The sequence below is a fragment of the Epargyreus clarus genome, unplaced genomic scaffold (genome assembly GCF_041222505.1).
Source record: "Epargyreus clarus isolate Ecla_fem2 unplaced genomic scaffold, WU_Ecla_fem_2.2 ptg000023l, whole genome shotgun sequence".
Lineage (NCBI taxonomy): Eukaryota > Metazoa > Arthropoda > Insecta > Lepidoptera > Hesperiidae > Epargyreus > Epargyreus clarus.
In genome coordinates this window covers 7,813,524-7,840,125 of record NW_027332230.1, presented here as the reverse complement: position 1 = coordinate 7,840,125, position 26,602 = coordinate 7,813,524, and the positions used below count along the sequence as shown (strand labels likewise).

The 26,602-nt window shown below is 35.7% G+C and overlaps 1 protein-coding gene across 6 annotated transcripts; it reads right to left on the bottom strand.

Annotated features, from left to right (window-relative positions):
* Positions 1-484: 484 nt before the first annotated feature.
* Positions 485-24,379, bottom strand: LOC140751904 (uncharacterized). Of its 6 annotated transcripts, none has more exons than XM_073086010.1 (9): positions 24,154-24,379; positions 10,988-11,147; positions 9,046-9,177; positions 6,389-6,568; positions 5,284-5,543; positions 2,424-4,548; positions 2,134-2,340; positions 1,853-1,977; positions 485-1,577 (listed from the first exon to the last, which is right to left on the bottom strand). In XM_073086010.1, exons 2-9 carry the CDS (start codon positions 11,091-11,093, stop codon positions 780-782), a joined length of 3,933 nt encoding a protein of 1,310 aa, XP_072942111.1. In that variant the 5' UTR covers positions 11,094-11,147; positions 24,154-24,379; the 3' UTR covers positions 485-779. The 6 variants fall into 6 exon arrangements, with proteins under 6 accessions (XP_072942111.1, XP_072942110.1, XP_072942112.1 ...); XM_073086009.1 differs by lacking the exon at positions 24,154-24,379 and adding an exon at positions 11,669-11,886; XM_073086011.1 differs by lacking the exons at positions 6,389-6,568; positions 24,154-24,379 and adding an exon at positions 11,669-11,885.
* Between the last annotated feature and the right edge of the window lie 2,223 nt (positions 24,380-26,602).

The following is a 26,602-nucleotide window of genomic DNA, read 5'->3' as shown; positions in this document are numbered from 1 at the left end:
AATCCTATCTGAGATTGTTTTTTTTTTATAATATAAGAGTAGCAGACGAGCATGCAGTCCACCTGATGGTAAGTGGCTACTGCCGCCCATGGACATCTGTAATCCACCCCAGGGATTGGATATTCCTACCTGAGGTCGGCCACAGATACGCCGGTACCCCTGAGGAATTAGCTGGAACGCCTCGGAAAAGTTTGTCTCCCTTACCACACCCTTCAAACCGGAACACAGCAGCGCCTAACACTGCTGTTATTAGGTAGAAATAGGTGTGGCGGTGGTGCCGCCTGAGTCGAACCACAAAGGGTTCTACCACCTTCAGATTAATTATAGATAGTCGTAGACGTCAGTTGCCACTTAACATAAGCTAGACAGAATGCCCATTCGCTACACCTGTAATATAACAAATCAGTATATCAGGCCCATTTGCTATCCCGAGTTATCCATATAATGAAGTTAAAGGAAATTGTAATACAATAAAACAGTAATGTAGACAAAAAATAGACACTTTATTACATAAGTAATATTTAATATAATCATTATAACGTTAATGGTGTTACTTCTTTTGTATCAAGTACTTCACTATCAAGAAGCGGTATAAATAAAAAATAAATAACTAACATGCAACATTCGACAAATACATTAATAGATAAGTAATTAAACGTAGTATTAAAAGTATCCGATTAAATCGTCTTGTTAATTGATTATAAATTAGGAATTCAAAAGCGCCAAATGCATTAAATCAGAAAAATAATCTGGCTGAATGGCGGTTAAAATTTAGTGTGTTACTTAGCGCCGATATCGCGTGACGTCACAACTGCGTTTGTTCTGATAACCGACGTGGTTGCGTTGGCGGTCTTAGCTGCTTTCCCCACTTTCCGTACTGTCGTTGTTGTAGTAGTTGTAGAATATCCTCCGTCGGGAAGGTGCTGAACGTTCTTGTCCACGTGAACTTGCTCGGAGGCCTTCTGGCTCTGTTCGTGCATTTTGTCGTTACTCACATGCTTATTTACGTTCTGTACATAACCGTCTCTCTGTATTACCTCGCTACTGTTTTGCTCAGTATGAGAAGCACCCCTTTCGCCACTGCCAGCTACTCTCATAACACCGTTCTCTACAGGAATCACCTCACTGTGTTGATATCTTTCAACGAATCCTGAGTCGTTAGGTTTGTCAATAGTGTAGGAGCCACGACGGGGTGTTTGTTCGGGAACCCAAACGATCTCTTGAGTCAGCCTCTCTTGAACTGGTTCAGGTGTAACTGTAGTACTCCTTATTTCATTTTGAGTTCTGACTTGCGTGACATGAGTACGCGTCTGAGCATCACTAATATCAGTATTGGAGCCGTTGTTCTGAATATAATCAACATTAATATCATCATTAACGTCTCCATTGTACCTTCTGATCTCAGTGTGTGAGTTTTGTACAGACGTATATTTGTTTTGGCTTACGTCGGCGTTGTGCCTGATTTCTTGTGTCGTGTCTTTTTCCACAGGCCTAAGAGGTTCAATTGGCTTAAGCTGTCCAAGCAACGGCGAATGCTTAATTCCAAACGTTATCTGTGGAGTCTTGTTTATTTGCACCTGTAAATAATATGAAGTGTCAAGAAAATTGTGTTGAATAACATTTTTAATTATATACAGTTATATTTTTTGTGTACAACTTATTTTTACTAGGTACCGAGATAATGACCAATCAATAATTCATGGCAGAGACAGTCACTGGCGATGCCAAAAATGAGACGTCATTAGAAATACATTTATAACTTATTATCTTATAGATTATGAGTATATTACGAAAAGTCAAGTTCAATCATTATAATGAGTATCGTTTATATGACGACTTATAGTGCTATTACCTTTTCCGGTGAGTAGGTGCCAGGCGCTGGTACTCGCACTCGGTCGTCCACTGGGACCTTGTGTCGTCCGGACATCGTGTATACTGGACTGTCCAGTACAGATGGAATACGGTACTTGTTCGGAGCTGAAATGATGAAAATATCACATAAGTCTTAAAAATGTTCCCAATACAATATTTTCATACAATTTGAAAGGCATTTTAATACAATTTGAAAGTCACAATGTATGGGTTTAACCGGGAAGTTACCTACTACGTGCTGACAAAAATATATTTTCTTACCGGGAGATTCAGCATACTTGTCTGTATGAATTTTTACTCCAAAAGTGTATTGTGGAGAATATGTTAGTACAAATTTGTATCCTTTCTCCGGATTGTAAGTTCCAGGAGCTGGAACTTTCAGGCGCTCATCAATAGGATCTTTATGTCTGCCAGAAATTGTGTATAGAGGGGTCTTTACTTGACTCGGAATTGTGTAGGAATTTGGAGCTGTAAAGACACATATTAAGTTAATTTTTAATCCACAATCGCTACATTACATTAAATTGGTAATAAATAATATTAAATGTTACCTGGGGTGTTAAGAACTTGAAGAGAATCTGGTTTAATCCGGAATGTGTATTGCGGGGAACTATTCATCAACAGTTTATCAGCCTTATCTGGATTATAGATGTTAGGTGCAGGTACATCATCTGGCTTGTTAGGATTTGTTTTTATTCTAAAAGAATACCTTGGTGCATTGTCAAGTAGAATTTTATCAGCTTTGTCAGGGCTATAGGCATTGGGTGCTGGAGTTTCAAATATTTTGCCAGGATCTATTTTAGGTCTAAAAGTAAAGGCAGGTGACGACTCGTGCAAAACTTTTTCTCCTTTTTCAGGATTATAACAATTTGGAGCAGGATTATTTGATAGTTTCTCCGCCGGTCCTTTTACTCCAAAAGTATATTTTGGGGCTCCATCGATTAAATTGGGATCATAAGCATTTGGTGCGGGAGTATTCAAATGTTTTAAATCTGGATGTCGTTCGCTAAACGTATATGCTGGAGAGCTATCAAATAACATTTTATTTGCTTTTTCTGGATTGTAGGCATTCGGAGCCGGATTATTTATAATTTTATCAGGTTGGCCTTTTCCAGCTATCGTGTATTTTGGACTTCCCTCTAAAATATTTGGATTATATGCGTTTGGTGCGGGTACATCAGGAACTTTTATGTCACTGCCCTTTCCAGATATTGTGTATCTGGGAGCGTTAAGAGGCAAGTGAGGATCATACGCATTCGGAGCAGGTGCATCAGAAATTTTTCCCTCACAACCTTTACCCGATATAGTATATCTTGGTGAACTGCTAGGTAAATGTGGATCATATTTAGCAGGTCCTGGAGTGTCTGGCAATTTTTGATCGTGACCTCTGCCAGCAAGCGTAAACTTGGGGGTATTATCAAGTAAACGAGGATCATACGCATTAGGCGCTGGAACATCAGATGGTTTTTCGGATGGCCCTTTACCAGACATTGTATACTTTGGGGTTCCATCTAATAGATGAGGATCATAAACGTTGGGTCCAGGAGTATCAGAAGGTTTAGCGTCAGGTCCTCTTCCATACATACTAAATTTTGGTGCCCCATCAAGTAAATGAGGATCATATACATTGGGCCCTGGAGTGTCATTTATTTTATCCATTGGGGTTTTAGGCCTAAAAGTATAAGCTGGGGAAGAATCGTGAAGTAGCTTGTCTGCTTTATCAGGATTGTATGTATTAGGCGCTGGCACATTATTAGGTTTCGGGGACTGCCCCTTACCCGCAATTGTAAATCTTGGTGAATGATCTAGAGCGTGTATAGACTTTTCTGGGGCATAAACGTTTGGTGCAGGAGTATTGTCAATCTTGTGAACATGATCTTTTATTCTAAAAGAATACGCTGGCGAAGCTTCATGTAATATTTTATCAGCTTTGTCTGGGGAGTACACATTAGGACCTGGTGTATCTGGAATTTTGCTCGCGGGACCTTTTCCACTCATAGAAAATTTAGGAGTACTATCAAGCATGTGCATCGATTTCTCTGGAGCATAGACATTTGGACCCGGTGATTCGCTTCTAATCACTTGTTGTTCTTTAATCCTGAAAGTATAAGCCGGTGTGCTTTCGTGTAAAATCTTATCAGCCTTTTCAGGGCAGTACTGGTTAGGACCTGGTGTATCTATTACCTTTGTAGTTGTCACTTTACGCGACATAGTATACTTTGGCCCACCGTTTAACATATGCATCGACTTTTCCGGAGCATACACATTTGGCGCAGGCGTCTGTTCGATTTTCTCTACAATTTCTTTAGAACGAATCGAATAGGCTGGCGAACTTCCATGTAAAATTTTGTCAGCTTTTTCGGGCTTATACGAGTTAGGCGCCGGCGTAACTTCGAGTTTTTCAGCCGCTCCTTTTCCTGCTAGAGTATACTTAGGACCATTCTTTAATGAATGAAGAGATTTTTCTGGCGAGTATACATTAGGAGCGGGTGCATGATGGACTTTCACAATCTCCGATTTAGTTCTGAATGAAAAAGCTGGTGACTTTTCCCGTAATAACCTGTCCGCTTTTTCTGGGCTGTATGCATTAGGAGCCGGCACTTGCTCAAATTTTTCAATTTTCGTTTTGCTGGAAAGGCTGTACTTAGGAGACTTTTCCCGGAGAATTGTGTCAGCCTGAAAATTTAAAAAATGCGGCGATTAGTTCTGCTATTATACAAGATGATAATATCCAACAAACAATAACGTCAAATTCTTTAATGAACTACATAATTTATTGTTAAACTTGAAAACTAATTATTATAATATTTTAAAGATTACCATTAAATTTTCCCTGGTTAAGGATGCATGCAAGTTTTGTAAAAAGCCGTTAACGAGTGAAGTTATCCACTCACTGTGTACTATATAATCTTAAAAGTATTTATTATGATTAAATTTATTAGAAGGATTCAAGCAAGCGAAATGAATGATATTGTTAAAGCTAGATTCAGTTTATTGCAAGTTATAAGCTACAGACGGATGAGGTTAGACTGCGATTCCCTCCGGTGCCGGGTAGTACACGGACTGGCCGGCGTACGGTGAGTGCCTGATGCCGAACGTGTGCGCAGGCGCCCATGGCAGTGTCACGCACACCTGTTACCCACTCCAATGTTAATGCATGACATATGAATTTATTTCTGGATGACGACATTCAGTACCTTGATTAATATTAAAACGAAGTTATTTATAACGTTACTCGTATTAGTTGTTTTAGAAAGGAATAAGATCATGAAGTTGTTTCTATTGCTTTAGTTAGAAAAAGAAAATTAATCGTTAAAGGCATATTAATTATTATCTACAATTAAATGATCACAAAGTGTAATTTAAGTGCACATTCGATTAGCATTCAATAGAATAATGACATTTGAATACCTTTTCAGGACAGTACACTCCTGGACCCGGCACGGCTGCTGAGGGGTGCCTCAGCTCTCTTCTTGGCGCCATGGTGTAAGCAGGAGGTCGTTTCGATAAAACGCCGGCAGCTTTATCCGTGGTGTATGTCCCCGGACCAGGCATGGGAGTCTTCGATTCAATTGTTTTGCCACGACCAGTGATGCTGAACGCTGGCGCGGCTCGTTTACTTCCCTCTCGTGCCTCTCCGAGAACCGGTGGCATGGAGTATATATTTGGGGCTGAAATGTTAAACCAAAATTGTATGTTAAGTGCTACAGTGCTACACAGGCTTGTGAGTATGTCCAAATGGAAAGTGGCTAATGACGTCCATGGACAATTGGACACATAGGTATATGTATCAACCCCAGAAAAGATCAAAGTATACTCATTATAAGTTGACTACAGTTGAAAGGCTTTGTACATGTGTTTCATAGCACAGGAGCGCTTAACTTTTCTGTTGTCAGTCAGAAATAGGAGTGACGGTGGTGTCTCCGGTTCTATGACCATAACTTAATGACTATGTACATTAAATATTCATTTCAGTTCAAGGCAAAGTACTCATAAATACATAATAACTACGAATATAATGAATGACAAATATGTATTTGAATCACCGTGCATGAGACTTGTTTTGAACTAATATAGAGAACAACAATGATCAAACAAATGGCAAAATCCGTGGGATGAATAATTATGCTTAGCTAAAACCTGAAACTGATTGAATTAAAAACGAAAAAGAAACAAAGCGCTACAATACAAATATGGATAAAACAAAACAAAAAAATAATTATGCAACTAACAAATTCTAATAATGAGACAAAACAAAAATGTAACAATGCAAATAACGGAATAGACGTTCCGAAGAAATGGTATGAGCGAATCTAATACGATATTTATAACATAACTGAACAAATCAAATCCAATCGAAAGACAATACAGAAGCTAAATGAGGCGATAAATTGCAATAAACATGCAAAGATGAATCAAAAGCGATTCATTTCCATATCATCAGGTGAAGCGAACAAAAATTGCGACATGTGATAAGGCAACTCTAAAATGCAGGATGATCTGATCCAAGTAGCACCTGGCGTGTTAATGCCCGGTTGAGGTGGGCTGACACGGAGACCTATAGAGAACGCTGGTGCATGATCGAGGACCGCTCGGGCCGCCTTGCTGGGCTCGTAATCGCAAGGCGCTGGAGTGGGAGCCACTCGCAGCGGAGGCCAACGCCCGTGTAAGGACGCCGCCGGACCCACAGCTCGTCCTGCCGTATGGTAAACATTTAGTTTGTAAAAGGCAATTTAGAATCACTTGAAATCTAATCGACAGAAACAAAAATTCTGTTGTATCCGGTCGTCGTCAACCATTACTATACCACTGTTAGGCACGGGTTTCCGTTCAAAGAGATTAGAGCATTGTCAACCACGTTGGTCATATACGAATTGGTAGACATGAAAAACCTTTAGGATTTTTTTTAAACACGCAGTGTACGTATCCTCACGTTTTACTTTACTGTAAAGTAAGTAACATTATACATTACCAGGCATAATAATAATTTTGCAAGATGGTATGCGTTTCGAACCTCGGACCTCCAGGCTGAGAGACCGAGATTCAAACTAGTAGGCTATAACTGGGTCACAATTAAATGAGTTATGTGTTGATAATTAGTACCTACTTATGCTTGTTTTGCTAATTCTCGCAGAAATAAATTGGCCTCGAAAAATACTTAAGGATAAAAACAATGCAATAATAAATCCAATTGGTAATTCCAATGCAATAAAGTGTGTTTAATACATTGATAGGAACAAAAATAAAGTTGTTGTGAGAATTCAACCAGATAAATAAGTTTCGAAGGTACCTTGACAACAACTTGAGAATATTCGCGAGATTAATATAATGTAGGTATATCATCCCGATAAGCAATCTATTTTTATAACATCCACTCATTGGATTCAGTCGAATATAAAATCCGTAAATTATTTAAAATAGGAATACACACAAATTGACTTTTTATTTAGGTTTTGTACATTTTAAAATATTATTTAAAAATATTCAGCCTCAAATAATACGTAATGTAAAAAATATATGTGATATCTATATGATGTTTCGACATTTGTGTTTTTTAATACATATTGTTTTTTATATACTTATAGGTCGAGTATAAACATTTTCTTCACAAAGTTGATCTAAATATGTTAACAAGCTTCTCTACAATAAAAAACTACATAAAAATATTCACCTTAAGAGTCCGGCAGAAGCCTATATTTCGAAGAGAACACAAAATTATCAGCAAACAACTGTATAATATTAAACTGTCTCAACAAAACGTTTTCCAATAATCCGGTTTATTTGTACCGTATGGAGTATGTACTTGATTCGAGTAGATGTGCGACTGAGGCGCAGTTTCGTTCGTATTTGCCACTTAGGGTCCAAGCCGGGGCACCCACACGAGCGGTTGACTCACCGCGTCGATCACCTTCGGTTATACGGACTTATTTGGCGACATCGAACAAATGCATTCAGAAAAGTAAGTACTTAGCGAGAACCGCCACGATCCAATGCCACCGTTTAATGATGGCCAACTTAATGCGGTTTATTGGACACGTACGAATGTGGGTCGGCGATTTTCATTCATTCACTAAAGCTCTTCTCTTAATGTCTACTTATTGTAATATTTGCCATACTTGCTTTTAAGTTGTACAACCACTCGCCTCTTAAATGTCGGAAGTTCTTAATTGGGCACAATATTTTTATACATAGAAACACAATATTAAGTAATTTGAACATCCATAAGATTTTTTTAGATTTACGATTATACCGAAAAAAGTTTGTGTGACAGAAAGTTTAATCTCAGTTCGGTTATAAATAAGAAGTAAGAAAAAAAATTCTCCTATTCTATTAGAAATTTAAGTTGGCACGCTTTGTCATTACATTTTTTAACAATAGTTGGCTTTACAATAACGCTTTAGTAATTTTTCCCCTTTCCTTGTATTAAAAATTCTCGGCTGGCTTTGCGTGACAAGAACTCGTAGGTTCGGATATAGTTTTCACGAATGTACCCTACAAAGAGGCCAGCAATTTATTCAGCAATGTATGAAATTGCTGAAATAATTTTCATAGAATTCCCAGTATTTCAATAACCAAAAAACGTCGTCATTTTACAAGGAAATACATTGCAGACGGCATTGTTTATGCAAATCTAACTGCAGCCATGAAGTCATGACCCAGTTACCGTTATAAGCGTATTACCCAAACAACGGTGACATAATTTATTGCCCCAGTATTAGTTTACCTTCGAAGTTATGCTTTCTACAAAGTTGGATAATTAAAGTTTTCAAATTATAAAGCGATACAAATTTGCAAGTCACGAAATAAATTATTCCTATTTTCCTTATTTCAAAATTGTATAGGCTCGATTTATTTTATACTAACCTCAAACCAAATATGTCTATCAGACCACTTTTACGCAGAAACAAGCTAATAACAGAACAGTTGAAGATGATGCCAGGTTCGTAGGCGGGACTGTAAAGGCAATTTGGTCTGAATTGCCTTTAAAGACCAGTTTACTAAACATTAACGGCAATTTACTGGAGATGACCAAGTGATCCATTTGCGCAATGTTTATGATTGCAGCTGTTATTGTCTACGCTTGACTGATCGCTATACGATATAACTTGGGTGCGGTTATCAATCCTAATGTATTAAACACTTAGTTATCTTAATGTTTAAATAATAGCTTACCCTTTGCCGTCATTCCTTCTGTGTTGTAGGTAGCTGGACCAGGACCGGCTTTGTCCTTCCCCGCGGGATCCAACTTCTGTCCAAACGTGAACGCAGGTGCGCGAGGTTTGCGAGACTCCTGTGGAGGTTTACCTGCAACGCCATAACACTCCTTACTGACAATTCACAATAATAGTCCCCACTTGAACACTTTAAGCGTGAGCTATTAATCAATAACATTGATATCGTCAAATGGCAAAAGAGTCATCTCTAAAAATAGTTATAAAATTGATAACTAGAGCGATACTGCAGAGTGCAATTGTAGACCAATTGTCCGAGATGACATCTTGGTCGTGATCTCGTAACTCGTCTCTCAGCAGTAATAGCAGTATTAGGCTCGATTTATGTGTTTCACGCGCAGTCCGCGCTCACCTTGCCCAGGGTCAATGTTTGCGCCCACGGCCGCTCCAGATAGTCGCCAAATATAGCTTAATTTATTGCTATCTAGAAGAACCACAACACGAACACTTAGTCGCGCGACAGTTTTTATAATGAACACGGCTACGTCGGCTACGGCCTACGGCTATAGAAATAAGAAACTCATATGAAACGCTACAAAAACAAGTTCGACGAACGTCGATAATTTCGTCTGGCAGCAAAAAAACTTGCGTTAACAATGTTATTTGACGAACAACATTAACGAAATGATGTCACGTTGTGTATGAACACGGGCAAGGTCGATATTTGCAGAACAAGCGATAATCTCACAATACAACCTCCGGATGATGTCACCGCGACCACGAGAGAACGCGAACTGTACTGCCGAAACTGATAGGTGTGTTGTTTACACATTCGGTTACCAATATTAAACGAAGGAGTCATACGTTTATCATCAAATTTTAAGGATACGCAAATTTTTGTTATAAACAGTGCTATTACAATGAAAATGAAACAGCTGCGTTGTAGAACGAGAACTGTACTGCCGAAACTGATAGGTGTGTTGTTTACACATTCGGTTACCAATATTAAACGAAGGAGTCATACGTTTATCATCAAATGTTAGGGATACGAATTTTTTTTTATTTAACAGTGCTATTACGATGAAAATGAATTAGCTGTGTTGCAGAACGAGAACTGTACTGCCGAAACTCATAAGGGTGTTAACAGTATTAACATTCAGTTACCAATATTAAACGAAGGTGTCACACGTTTATCATCAAATGTTAAGGATACGAATTTTTTTGTTATAAACAGTGCTATTATGATGAAAATGAATTAGCTATGTTGCAGAAAGAGAACTGTACTGCCGAAACTGATAGGGGTGAAAACAGTATTTACATTCGGTTACCAATATTAAACGAGGATGTCATACGTTTATCATCAAATGTTAATGATACGCGAATTTTTTTTATAAACAGTGTTAATACAATGAATATGAAACAGTTGTTACAAAATGTTTTTCTTATCCAATCGCGGTTTCTCTGCCGTTCTTGAGAAGTGGTTTAAAATTACGGAACCAGTTAGAGTACCTTGTGATAATAAAACGATATAAATAAACATGTGCATTTATTTATTTAATGCCAACGAGTTCGAGATACGAGTCGTGCTCAGGTATTTTTCGTTTGCGTTGTTTTTTTTAATTTTTACATTTATGTAAATGTGTACATGATTAACTACTTTATTTTTGTAGCAAGCGAGCGTGCAAAATAAGAGCTGCTCTCCAAGGATATGTAAAACACCGTGTAGAACAGAGATTCTACCATTTCTACCTGAACTGGATAACAAATATTTTGCCAGTTGTGAGGAGTAAGATGGTCGACTCATATTAAGTCAGCCAGCATCCACGTCCTTACATCGAAAATACAAAAACTGCTCATACTAAAAATAGTTGTGGCTTTGGTATTGCCCTCGTCGAACCATACTAGTTCTTCCGCCATTGATATATTACGTAAAGAGGACTTACCTATTAGTGACGGCAAAGAAACGACAGCGGGTCCAGGGCTGGCGGCTTCAGCGGCAATGGGTCCACGTCGCTTGGTCGGATTCCACGGGTTCTGACGAACGCCCATTGGCCCCTCACAAGGATATGTTCTCTTGGTCACTGAAGACTCGGTACGAATGATCTGCACATAATAATAAAAATAGATTTTTTTTATTGAATTTTTTTTTGCGACATCATTGGACTAGCTCCAGAAATATATATTTCTTTAAATATAGGAGTAGCAGACGGCATGCAGTCCATATGATGGTAAGTGGCGATTAACACTGCTGTTATTAGGCAGAAATAGATATTGCGACAGTGCTGCTGCAGTTGAACCACAGACAGTTCTACCACCTTCAAAACCCTAACCTTATTGTTTAATATAACAATATTCATTTTTATTAAACGCTACCTGCTGCGTATGAATGTAACTAATGCCAAATAGGTCTGGAAACGTCAGTCAATCAAAAGACATACTGCTGACTTTGAAGACTAATAGGGAACGACTGATGTAAGTATTTTTACCTTGTTACAACCTTCAAATCAAAACAGAGACGCTATCCTACAGAAAAAGGATTGGCGTAGTGATCGCACTTAAGATCGCTAAAGGAACAACTAAGATTAGGTTTTTGATTTATGTTTCAATTAAAAATTGAATATTACCGATCTAGCAGCAGCCATCGTTGCATTTAAAGATTTCGTAGAAATCATAATATTAAAATATTCTCAAAAAGACTATGAATAGGCATACAGAAGATATTAGAAAACACAATTTTTATATTAAATGATGGAAATGTTAGAAAAATCTTAGTAAACCAATATAATGCGATAATGAAAATAATAAAAATTTACTTCTAAATGACGTTTGTGTCAAGTTTGTAAGGTACACAAAGATTGCGAATAAAACCTATAATTTCTTTTATAATTATATAGCTGGCAGCGTATGGAACCTACGTGTTATTTATGGTAATTAAAATTATAATCTTTGTTATTTATGGAACAAAATTACGACGGAGACTTTTTGTCATCATACTCACAAAAAACAAAATTTGACCTCTTCAACAAATTATTGAACCCTATCAAGATTCTATCGATTTACATAGTAGGTAGGTATAGATATATCTATCTCTACTATACATATGTATAGCATAGGTGCGCATTACGAACATTTATATTACCAATTTTGCTAATTGTTGTATTTCATATGGTCTAAGATCCGAAGCTAAATCGAACTGGACCGAGCTGGTAATAGAATGAAACTCATTTTATAATGAAATTAGTACATTGGGTAATACATTAAAAATGGGTTTGCTAAAAAAATCCTGGACAGGATAATTTTAATTATTTTTTGAAAAATTAAAATTTAATTGAAAATTAAATTTTGCAACATCAAGATAATAAGAAAATTCTATTCTGAGTGAATGTTAAAAACATACAGAATGTGCAGGCTTTGGGTTGCCTATTATTTACGTGGACGAACTACTGGGTTGTCAGGTATAAACAGGTATTTCGCTGGCAACTACTTTCACTCATGATGATAATAGATAAAATTTTATATCAGTAGAAGCGCTGTTTTATTGTGAACACGTTGATATAGGGTTGTCTGCAAAATGAAAATTAATTTTTCAAAAAAAAAAAAAAATTATCCTGTCCAGGATTTTTTTAGCAAACCCATTTTTAATGTATTACCCAATGTACTAATTTCGTTATAAAATGAGTTTCATTCTATTATCAGCTCGGTCCAGTTCGACTTAGCTTCGGATCTTCTACTAATATAAAGTAGAAGCTTTAGAGCTTCTACTTTATACGAAATACTTTACCTTGCAGTTACCTTGTACCTCTGACGTCGTACCTTCAATAACGCTAAAGAATGCTTTTATGAATGATAAATTGAAGAAAGAAATATGTGAATTTTACCTCAAAACGAGTTCGTGAAAGAAACATTCAGTGCATGTCTAGAATTTTTAGGAAACTCACAAAATGTAAATGTTGTTTAAGTTTTGTTTCGTGCGAAACTCGGCTTTTATTGTTTGAATGATTTATGACCAGTGAGTTTACGATACCTTGTACTGGCGAAAATTTACAATGTTTAAAACTATACATATTATATACGTCTTAAACTCGTAATAGGTATTTATAAGCCGAAAGTGTTATTCATTCTAATGATTCTTTTAAGACAAACCTCTACTTAAATAACTCTACTTTTTGCTTCGCCGTATATTAAACATTATAAAAAATTGGTTATATTAAAAGGGCACCGGAACTACATTAGATTCGAAGAACTCTACTTCGGAAGCAGCTAAGGAAATATATTTCATGACCATTTACATAACTTACGTTTTTTCTCTTCGCTTAAAGAGTCTGCCATAAAGCCAAGTAAGGAACAAACTGTCATGTATGTGTGTACACTAATACAAACAATATATGTATGTATGTATTGTGTTGTGTGTCACTATTCATCCTTACAATGCCATATTCGTTAACAAAGATAACTCATCATTCTGTAATTTCAAAAATTCTGTTTGTGTAAGTAACACTTGTATCACTCTATTTGTAAATAGTTGTAAATAGATGTATCTTTGGAACTACACTATTTACATTGCGTATTTATTTTCACTTAAACATTATCTGCAGTACTAAAATTAAAGATTTTATAAACTCATTCAGGCCTCAAACATCTTGGAGTCAAACGACAGTGCTTTCATGATTTCTCCTTACTCTAAAAATATTCAAAAATAAATAACGAAACATTAATTTGGTAAAATTCAATATTGTATAAAAATTATATAGTATGTCTTAAATAACAGCATGTGGCCGTTTAAATAAGAAATAAATCAACATTTAATTACCTTGATACTGTAACTTACTTTAGTACTTTATAACAACGGATAGAAAATAATATTTATGAGTGTTTTTGCATTAAAGGAATTAATTGATTCGCAATAAGCTCCCACACGTTAGACGTTGTTATTCCTAACATATGTAACATAGAAACATAGAAAGTTGTTTTTCCTTATATTTCAAACATTGCATTGACTGTACTTGCTACTAACCTACTAAAGATTTTCTTTTTTATCGTGATTACGTATTTATTCCGGGTTTTAATGTGACAGGTAAATTCTGGGACCACTCTTAACTCTGAATTAATTAATTAAAACTATTTTTGAATAGTGTCATGCAAACGAGTTTTATATTAAATTTTTTATTATTAATCGCAGGTAAACGGTAAATTATTAAGTTCACCTTTTAAACTGTATAACATTTAAATAAATTAATACACCAAATATTACATTTTGAGGCATTGATGTCATAAACAAAATCAAACTCCATTCTATCAAGGATGACCGCTAACTTGGTTTATAAATTTTGCACTGTTTCATAAAATCGTAAAAAAAAATATATCGCAAACATTAATTTTATCAATAACTTGATGATTTTAAAGTTATTTTTATTACAAGTTACGCTCAACTCTCACTCTGTTTTGACTATATTAAATTCGCAAAGGAGCTTGCAGGTCATCTGATGGTAAGTAGTCTTGCTGCTCATGCACATTTGTGGCGATCTCAATATGGAACGTGTTCTACCTGAAGCCGATCATCTTATATATAAAATTCTCGTGTCACAATGTTAGTTACGGTACTCCTCCGAAACGGCTTTACCGAATTTCACCTAATTTTATATGCATATTCAGTAGGTTTGAGAATCGGCTACTATCTATTTTTCATACCCCTTAGTGATAGAATTGTTCACCCTTAACATGTTTTTATTTATATGGGCAACACAACGTTTGCCGGGTCAGCTAGTAATAATATAAGCATTACTACTTCTGTGGACTACCGCGCGATATGTACCTAAATCTCTGATATATATCTCTTAAACCTTTTGATAAGGAAAGACAATAAACTCATTTTACAGATCACGAGAAGTAAACTGAATGATTTATTTATATTAAAGACAGAACCTGTTCCTAGCCCACACGTTTATCGAGTCGCCTTCATACATCGCCCACATCCATACAAGTTATATGACGGAACTGATTTATTAGACCGCTTATACCTATACGAGATCTCTTATTACGTATTGCGTTTTATGATGATAGCAATGTTTATGAATCTTAGGAACACAGTTAACTTACGTATAAGGCAACCATCTTAGCTCTTACAAGTGGATTTGTGATTGATCTTTCGTAGAACGTCTGTTCTGTTTGGAATTGATTACATGTGTCTATGGACGGCAGTTCCTACTTACCATCAGGTGGACCGCATGCTCGTCTGCTTCTTCAAACATATAGTAAAAATATTTTCAATATTTCTCATAGTTATTATTTAGTGTAATGCATTTTTGGCCATATTATAAGCAACAAATTGTATTCTTCTATTTTCGATAAGTGTAACGCTGTTGGATTGCCAAATAAATGAATAAATAAATATAACCAATTTTAGAAACTCCTGGACTGATTTAGGCGAAACTAAAACTTAATCTAAACATACCTATTTTCTTTTCCCTGACTATAAGTGAGGTAAGTATTTTTACGTACCTCATATATGGCGTTACATCTATGTATAGATAATTTATTATGAAAATACAGTTATATGCTTGAAATGGCCTTTACCTGTCAGACATGCGTGACCAAAAAAAATCTCAAACAACTTTTATAATGTATCCATTGTAATCCCCGACATTTAAACAGCATATTTAATGCCTGTTAAGTTTTCTTATTATAAATATTACGTCAGCGACTGCAAAGCTTCGGAAATTATTTTAAATAATGCAAGTAGTAAGCGGGCATAAAGTCTAGAAATCATTTCCGTTGAAATCCTGTCTTTCTTATGTTCTACTAGCTGACCCGGCAAACGATGTGTTGCCATATAAATAAAAAAATGTTAAAGGTGAACAACCCTTATCACTTAGGGGTATGAAATAGATAATAGCCGATTCTCAGACCTACTGAATATGCATATAAAATTTGGTGAAAATCGGTAAAGCCGTTTTGGAGGAGTACGGTAACTAACATTGTGACACGAGAATTTTATATATAAGATAATACTACATAACTTATGCCTGTTCATATGTTTTATAATATTGAAGTTACAAACTACCATACAGTAAGTGGTGACTGCTTGCTATGGATATCTATATTCAACTCCAGATTGCAGTCCTTCCTCAGGTCGGCCACAAATGCGTTACACTGAGGACTAAGTTGGGATGCCTCAGATAAGTATGTCACGACAGTCTTCTACCACCTTCAAGAATGATCAACAAACTAAAACATAGCCGCATTTATCGAATAGTAGGTATCTATATTTTCCTATCATAAATGCTACAGCATAGGTACATAATTTTGTTACAAAAAGAAAACCCGACGTGCCGTCTGAAAGAAAGCCAATTCAGTGCCAGGTTGTACGAGTCGCTGTCATCGTGAAAAATGAATAAAATCGTATTTGGGCTATTCGTTTCATCGTTTTGTATCCTTCGAATTCGAACACATACCTACGCAAACTTCTGCTTATAACTTTTCTATCATGCCCATAAAAAGGAGGCTCTATATTTGATTGTGAAAGTAGAAACGCGGATTTTTTATACATGGTTTATGGCACCACCGCTACCTATTTGGATCTAAAAACAGCAGTGTTAAACTCCTCTGTGCTTTGATCTGAAGACTGTGGTAAGGAAGAGGCATTTAAACGGGTTCCAACTAAGACCCTAGCAACCTTAGGTAGGACTGCAACTTTATGTTAGGTTACTTACAGACGTGTATTGGCGATAATCGCTAATTACGATAGTAAAGGCTGACTGCATGGCATACTTATACAATATAATAAGTAGCCAAGTTAACTTAAGCATAATTTTAAAACGTCTTATTGAAAAACTATGGTATCCCTTTAGTGTATCTAGTGTTTAGTGGCTCTACAAAAAAGGTGCAAAAAGAACTCTAATACAAAACCGGCGATGCATTCCTCGGGTGTAGCAAATGTCCATAGGCGGCGTTGACTACTTTCATCAGGTAGCACGTCTGCCTAATCGTTAGGTTAAACAATAAAAAAAAACAAAATGTATCATTTAATGGACACTAGGATTCCCACAGAATTAGAAGAATAAAGGCGAAAATTTACCAGTCTGACGAAATGATATGTGGTATTGACAGAATCTCCACAATCTGGGATTGCCCGGAGTTATTTTCTTTACAGTTGAAAACAAGTGATAAGTTGATAACTCCTGTTATTCTCCTTATTATACTTAGGTATATTAAAATGAATATATGTTTATTTTTCCAATACAAGATATAAAATGCAGATGATAATATGTAAAAAAACAAAAACAACTTAATTAAAGTACCTAATTTAATTATCGCGATATAAAAAGGCACGGTTTAACTACAAATTATTTTGGACATTTGGTAGAAATAACGAAAGTAACGTTGGCGGAAAATAAACAGATATATAAAAAGATACATAGTGTCAAAATATATAGTATAAATTTAATATAAAATAGTTTTTCAATTTTCAAAACTCAATATTAAAAAGTTTATGTGGAAGCATCGCAACGATCAACTACATTTTCTGTATGTCTTACAAAATCTTGCAAAAATACAATATAACTCCTTGGAATAACCACGCCATTACCGTTCCTATTTTTAACTTATGACTCGTGACAAGAAGATAGGTACGTCCTCAATTAATCTGCTATTCGTTTATCGATAACCCGTTGGGAGGGCAATTAATAAAATGTCTTCTTTAACCTTTATAAGCACTTAGACCAGGGATCGGCAACCTGAGGCTCGCAAGCCACATGGACTCTTTCGATGTGAAGCTGCGACTCTTTAGTTCCATCGGCAAATATGATTCAATTTATAAAAAAAAAATCGTTCATACAAATTACATATTTTAGTAAACTCTAAATTTTCGTTTTGAATAACCATACAAAGCCATGGCTTTGTTGATCATTTAATTTGTTTGCTTTATTATTTGTTATTGAAGTAAAAGTTATGTAGTAAGTAAATGTTAAATTGTTTAATTTTTTTATTAAAAAAAATGATTATCTAATATTACCATGTATCTAATTTGTTGTGAACACTGCTTATGTAAGAATAAATCTTTCTTGTGAATAAAATGATTAGATCTTTTTTGTGTAAAAAAATATTTCTCCAAGGACTACATATTTATTGATAGCGAGAATTAATCTTGTCGCTTTTTGAAATTTTGTAAATTGTAATTATTGACTTTTCCGACTCAAAAGGTTGCCGACGCCTGGCTTAGAACGATTAAACAGTGGTCATAATATATGCTACTGTGTCTCATTTATAGGACTTGGCGATAAGGATCTGTCTAGTCTTTGTATCGGAAAATGTAATTTTATTCGCATAAATAAATAATGACAACTCTATATGGTCTATTGCAGACGATTATCTTTATATAGCTGACGGAAGAACTTGATAGAATCATATACATTCTTCACTAGTAAAGTATACTTTATATAAATAAACACTTATAACTAAACACTATGATTAAAATGTGATTCATAATAATAAGTCATTTAAAGCGATATATTTGGAAGGTGGTAGAGCCACTATGGTTCAACCGCCAAACTATTTCTATGGAGCATGGAGTATGGAGCAGTTTTGCGTTACGGTGGAAGGGTTGGGTGTTGTTTGACTTATGTGGTAACCATTTTAGACCATAGAAGCAGAAGGTGGTAGAACCCTTTGTGGTTCGACTCCGGCGGCACCACCGCCACACCTATTTCTACCTAATAACAGCAGTGTTAAGCGCTGCTGTGTTCCGGTTTGAAGGGTGTGGTAAGGGTGTCTCCCTTTGGGTGTGACTTTTCAGGTGGGAATATCTAATCCTATCAGGGGTTGATTACAGATGTCCATGGGAGGCAGTAGCCACTTACCATCAGGTGGACTGCAAGCCCGTCCGCTACTCATATATTATAAAAAAAAAAAACACATGTGTCCTAGGTTTCCGTCAGAACCTGTTTCATATAGTTATAGTTGACTACACCTATATGAGCAGCAGTGGTTACTATCCATCAGGTAGACTGCATGTTCATTTTCTACTACGATCATGTAAAACATCGTATTTTTACTCTTGAGACAACCATTCTGTCTTAATACATACCTATACCGTACATACCTATATCGTTATATTTATATATCTATTTCTACCTAATGACAACAGTGTTAAGCGCTGCTGTGTTCTGGTTTGAAGGGTGTGGTAAGGGAGACATACTTTTCCGAGGCGTTCCAGCTTAGTCCTCAGGAGTAGCGGCGCATCTGTGGCCGACCTCAGGTGGGAATATCTAATCCTATCTGGGGTTGATTACAGATGTCCATGGGCGGCAGTAGCCACTTACCATCAGGTGGACTGTATGCTCGTCTGCTACTCCTATATTATAATCTTTTTGCGAGCAATTACTGTTAAAAGTTGCATGAATTTAATTTCTTTATATTTTACTTTATAATTTTAATCATTACGACCTTCCAATACATGACCACAACCTAACCACGACCCCCGTCGCCGTCTCTCCGTGACACCCTACAATTGAGTCACGTTTTTGTTTGCATCATGGTTATATGTATACGTGGATACTAACACGTACTATCGGTGGTTTCAGTAAACAAACAAAACAGTTATTGTGATATTTATAAATTATTGTGGTTAATATTACGGCTAATATCAATTTGCCCAGTTGAATACTGCCGACACTATTATTTTTATCTATACCTACATTGAAACTCCGAACAATTTGTTTAATATTATACATTAGTTGAGATATCTACTAATCTTCAATATATTTTAATGGCTATTAAATAGCTGCAAATACAATTCTGTATAACTGCTTTAGCATACCTATAACCGTTAACTTTATGTAAATGACATACTTAGATAATGTAATAAATATATAAATATTACATTTTATGTATAAGCATAATCGATACGTATTAAGAATTTATAAGTTTTTTTATTTAAAATATTAATACGAAAAATTTTGGCGTGTTTTTTTTAAATTTTGTGTTTTACTGTTTGTGCATCAACACGCATCACATAATACTCAATTGAGATAACAAGAATAATTAATTTGACTTTGTTTCATTCTAATTATCTCCCTCACACAGAATTCCTGTGTGAGCACTAATTTATAATTATTATTTCATTTTATACTATCTGGGAGTCCAAGTTTCGAATCCCAGGAACGCACTTCTGGTTTTTCAAAGTGATGTGCATATTAAAAGTAATTATCTCTTGCTTTAAAGGTGAGAGAAACCTTCTTGGGGAAACCTACACACCTGAAAATTCTTGAAAAAAGTTATCTAAGACGTATGAAGTCTACCAATCCCCACTAGACCATCGTCTCCTTAACCCTTCTGTACTAAATCCTTCAGTCGGAGTACCATGCCCGGAATAGGTATGAAAACGTCGATTACTGATATTTGTGCATTGTGCGCATTTTTTTAAATATGGGAGCAACAGACGAATAAGTGGCTAGTAGCCGCAGATCAGATTACATTCCTAGCTGAGGTTGGCCACAGATACCTAGTTACTGCCTCTGAAAACTAAGATGGAATACCTTGGATTAAAGTCTTCCTTACCGCACCCTTCAACGCGTAACACAGCAGCGCTTAAGCGCTTTTGTTTTAATAGCAATAGGTATGATTGTTGTACCTCCAAAGTCAAAGGTTGTGTCACTTCCACTTACTTTTACGGCGAAAGAAAACATCACGTGAAAATCTACACGCATAAACGGTCCTTAAAATCTCGAAGGCATGTGAAGTTTATCAATACATACTTGGGCAGCATTGTAGACTATGGACTAAACTAAACCATCACACCGAAGGGAATCTCGAGCCTACCCTTAGGACAGTAATTGGTCAGAATGGATGACTTTTGCTATGTGTCCTTTTGTGCGCAAATAGGTACCTTATGTAAATTGATCAAGAATATTGGGGACATGGTTGACAAGCAGTCATTACGTCATTAATGCGCAAACGCTTGAAGCTGATCATAATTTCTTGTTCGTATAATTATAAGTATGGTAACCTGATACTGGTTTACGTGTACCCTAGGCTTCGCACTTGTGTATTAATAGCACCGTGTGCCGTGTGTGTATCTACTTGTCAGTCTGTCTAGTCATTGCTTACCTAGTGTAAGGAAATACGTTTGTATTACTAACATTTGTAGAGGTGGAACCTACTTTTGAATTTAGAAAATAGATTATATTCCTGTTATGTCGATACGTTTTTTTGAATAGTAAAGTGGGAAGTGGCAATTGCCGCCCATGGACATCTATAAAATCAACCCCAGATAACCCCTAAGGTCGAGCTTGGCTACATCTGAGGATTAAATTGGAACACCTCGGAAAAGTATCACCCTCTTACGAGTTCCTTCAAACCAAAACACAGCAGCACTTAACACTGTTGTTAATACACATAATATTTTCATTTAAAGTATCCCGAAGTTCTGTTTTTAGCGATCCCTTATTGAATCGTCAAACATACACTCAATAAGATAAACATAAAGATATTTCAAAATGGACCGAAAATCGATCTTATTCATAATTCAAATTCTCTCAATTAAAAATATCATAACACCAAGCAATGAATATATTATTTACCATTCAATGTAAATCAATGATTTCAGTTATTTTCATTATCAATTCTGCGAGCTAAATCTAGTAGGCTGTAAATTGATAACTTGGGTGAAACAAAGCTAATGTATGCTACTTGAAACAATGTAAACATTAACCTCCAAACATTATATGAATATATGCAGTGTACACAACGCATATGCAATGCAAAATACCCGTTTAACAACGGTGTATGAAATTAACGTGGCGATGAGGTGCTAATGATTCTTAGTAGGTAGATCTTTTTAAAGAGTGGTGCACATTGCCTATATTTATGAGAATATTTCAAATACATTTTTTTAATATAGGTGTGCATATAGGTAGCAGACGAGCATGCAGTCCACCTGATGCTAAGTGGCTACTGCCGCCCATGAACATCTTTAATCAACCCCAGATAGGATTAGAACCTTTAGACTCATATAGACTTGTGCTCAAAACTACAATTCCCAAAAAGACAACTTTCTAGAAGGACAATTCCTAAGAGGACCACTTCCCAAAAAGAAAATTCCCAAAAGGACAACCTCCCAATATAGGGTATTTTTAGGGATCCGTACACAAAAACTAGACCCTATTACTAAGGCCTTCGCTGGTCTAAATCGAATAGAGGTCTACCTGAAGTTGGACACGTATGCATTGCTCCCCTGAAGACTAATTAGGAATGTCATGTGTAGGTGTCTCTCCCTTACCACATCCATCAAATAATATTATATTTTACCTAACTCATACCTATATCTAAATATATATAACTCAAAGGTGACTGACTGACATAGTGATCTATCAACGCACAGCCCAAAACAACTGGACGGATCGGGCTGAAATTTGGCATGCAGGTAGATGTTATTACGTAGGCATACGCTAAGAAAGGATTTTGATCAATTCTTCCCCCAAGGGGATAAAATAGGGGATGAAAATATTACTTCGTAACGCGAGCGAAGCCGCGGGCAAAAGCTCGTCATGTATAGCATTAAGCCTTGTCTTACGTTAACATTAATGTATCATCAGTAACGTCATAATGACCTCAGCGTTTATAAATTTCATTTCCGAAAACGCCTGGTTACATTAGGTACCTACATGTGGGGAATAACATATAAACAATGTGATTAAACATGCAATTAATTATATGCGAGATGTTATTTTATTCTTATCCAAAAAGTCAACCAAGGACAAAAAATCGGTCCGTAAAACTAAATATTTATATTATAAATATACATAGCATGCGTAGCTACCTATATAATAAGATATATATACCTATATAATTTTGTAGGTGGTAAAACTCTTTGTGGTTCGACTCCGGCGGCACCACCGCCACGCGTATTTGTACCTAATAACAGCAATTAGACGATGCTGTGTTCCGGTTTGAAGGGTGTGGTAAGGGAGACAGACTTTTCCGAGGCATTCCAGGTTAGTACTCAGGGGTAGCGGCGCATCTGTGGCTGACCTCAGGTAGAAATATCTAATCCTATCTGGGGTTGATTACAGATGTCCATGGGCGGCAGTAGCCATTTACCATCAGGTGGACTGCATGCTCGTCTGCTACTCTTATATTATAAAAAAAAAAAAAACAAATTGGTTGTGTTTAGCGGAGATATTTAGATTTATGTACAAAGAATGTTACGTAATTTCGCTATGAATAGGATGAATGATTTTAATAAAGCCACAGCTCCTATAGGTACCTTATGCTCTGATAAAGCTAACCATTTTCGCTATATCCACTAAAATCCATTATAAAGATCCATTCGGGTCGAAACAAGGGAAAATTGCATTAGTCTATTTAATTTTTACATCCTGCATCCTAATAAAAAACAAGAGTCCTTTTACATAGCACCGTTTTTAGAATAAAAGTATTGCAGTTCTGTACCATACAACATCCGTGTCATACACTCAAACAAATTTACTTAAATAGCTAAATTTTGATATACAGCTTTTCATATATCTTTGTATATTTTGATTAATATTTACATATACATTTTCACTTCAGATTTGTAGGACGGTGAAGTGCCTTAAGTGGCATACCTAGGTTTATAAAGATTATTAAGTGACTATAAGTAAAGATTAAAAATATATCGCGCATTAATCGATAGTGCATGAAGCACTATAGATTAAATTAGCGTACGGGAATACACGAAAGAGAATAGAGTATTTTTCTAGGAAACAGTGCTACGAATAGATACGCACTAGATTGCTTGTGAATTGACATAGGTGAGATCATATTCAAATGTAAGCTTAACACAATAAAAATACATACATGTGTCTGTATTTGCATGAACTGTACTAATGTACAGGTATTGTTCCTATTTTACAGTAAAAATATACTCTTAACTAAGATTTATCAATACTTCACATAGTTGCGAACGATTACGATCATTAATGTATTTATTAAAATTAACAATATATTTATGTTACAAAATAGTTATTTACCATAATGATAAGTAATAAATAATCTCAGTATTTGAAGGTTATTATTAATTCAACATTTGAATAAATAGTAAAAAATATTAGCTTGGTTTTATATAAACACTTACCTTATGTTACTTTTGTATGTTTATCGACTCTGGCGACACTTCTCATCTGTCGTGTTGATGTTCAATTAGTAGAAAGTTACTTTTGAGATAGTTTTCCGGGTAACGTTACATGTATTTACATGAGGTGTGAGTAAATCGCGAATTTTCGATCAGCCGTGGCTGTCGTCGGCTAGCGCGGCGCTCGGTCGTCGCGGAGCACTGCGGTCGAATGCTTGGCTATTTGTTTGTTACTTGTCTGCTCTCTGCTTCACTGTATAGAGGTATAGTAGATGTCGCGTGGGCGCTTCCCGCCAAAACCAGTCGCGTTGGTTACGAGACGCGCTGAAGTTGGTAATGTCGTCATCGCGTGTCCGTTCCTCTTCCTAGTCGATTCGGCTATTATGAATTTATTGCACTTTCTTTTACAACTTTTGTTAAAACAATATTCCACAAATAAACATATAAATTGCATGCTGATTCCATATTATCATAATATGAATACGTTTTGCCATTAGTTTTACAGCAGAAATCAGCATAAACAAGTTTTGATTGTAGCTTCCGCATTTCACAATATATTAATTATTACGTAAGTATCTATTTTATAATACTAGACTCAATGACATTTTATAGTAGTATATCGATGACTAGACTTAACAATAAAAATATAGATTGACAATATTGGCAACTTGTACCTCTAAATATTTTTGTAATACCATAAGTTTGTATAAACTTTGGATTAAGCAGTTACTTAGAAAAAACTCTTGATTCTGTTTAAACAAGCTAACAAGCAAAAAGTAAGATATAGTCTCTGTAGTTTAACTTCTTTAAATTAATCGCAAACTTTCGAGGCCTCCGCCTCCACAACCGTTGAGGTAAATAAGGCAACAGCAGAATTATGACTCACATGTAAAACAATACTACACTTTATACGACAAAGTTTGAAAAAAGGCAAATATTTATAAATGAAACACTCAAATGATGTTATAGAATTACAGTTCTGTTGAAATGTTGTTTTGAAATCTTCAAAATTTACTAATATTATTTCCAAGATACATAGAAAATAATTTAATTCAGGTAGGAATCGTTTTCTAATTAATATACTTTATTGTACCGAATTAATCATTCATTCGGACTTTAATTTATATTCATGACAATAATAACTCCTACAAATATAGCTACCTATTTATTAACTGGATACTAAAATGGATTTTTGCATATTTGACATGTCTCTAAGGCCTACTAACTTTTAATGACCTATAACATTTGTGGAGCATTGTAGAATATCTGTTTCAGGCCTCCCAAAGTCATAAGACCACTTACATTCATAGAATAACAGCTATAAATAACCTAAAAATTACTAAAGCACACTTATCTTGCATGTATTCGTGCACCGTGGTAATAAATCTCACTGGGCTAGACCGGATCTAGATATTTTTAGTATGCAACTAGTGTCTAGATTGCTTGCAATTACCTCTCCAGTACCTATGCGAGGAGCAGTATTATTCCGGTCTTCTTGTATATTGTACATAGTCTTCTGGCTCCGGGAATTAAGATAATTTACGTAATTAGTAAGTGCTAAAGCTCTCTATAGTTCAATTAGTGAGGATCAACCGTTACATTTATTTGTCTTATAGCAGCCCACACTTTGACGTGATGAATTCCAATTTGGTCCTTTGCTTGTTATAATACAATTTAGTTGCCGCCACCTTATTAACAGGCGTTTTGTTTCAATCATAGATTAAGCCAATCGAAATGTTAATTAATATACGTTTAATTACATACGTAGAATCCTGATCATTTCACAAATGCGTTTTCAATCATCTGTCACCGTCCTGATAGAACAAAGTAGACAAAATTGACTACTCCCACACTACTCATTCACAAATGTACCTATACCTACGTGTGTATCTACAAAAAATCGTATAGATACGAGGAAGATACTACTCCTTAGCGAGAATGCATACGTAATCACTTCATTTTGGCAACAATAAATTATTGTTCAACTGATAATTAATCAAAGTTCGATATATTGCCTGCATTGTTATTGTTGATGCTCTAAGATTGAGTATTAAAGATTTATGCAAGCTCTGCCTACGTATTTGAATATAATAACAAGGAAATTGAATACGATCAAAGTATACAAGAGAGCTCTTCTCTTATATACTACGTTCACCATAAAACGTTCACTAATTAGTTAATAACACCAGCGAAGATGTAGCTGCATTATATTATTGATGCATTATATAGCTGCTGTATTATTAGTTTAATATGATTTTGTATTACTCATTGATTTTGAGATACCTAGCTATATTGCTCATGTATTGTATTAAAGCACTACCTTCTAGAAATTCAATAAAAACATTTTTTTAGTAACAATACATTTATTGACATTTCGACATTTCTTTCATGTGGATGAAGTGGGGCACGTTATGTACCGAAATTCAGTTACGGCATTCTAGCACAAAATCCT

Excerpts from the sequence above, each read along its gene's own strand:
- LOC140751904 (XM_073086009.1), bottom strand. The coding sequence starts at position 11,716 with ATGATTTCTACGAAATCTTTAAATGCAACGATGGCTGCTGCTAGATCG. Across the intron at positions 1,978-2,133 it reads CAAGTATGCTGAATCTCCCG|CTCCGAACAAGTACCGTATT; the intron begins GTAAGAAAATAT and ends TCATCATTTCAG. Across the intron at positions 1,578-1,852 it reads GCACCTACTCACCGGAAAAG|GTGCAAATAAACAAGACTCC; the intron begins GTAATAGCACTA and ends TATTATTTACAG.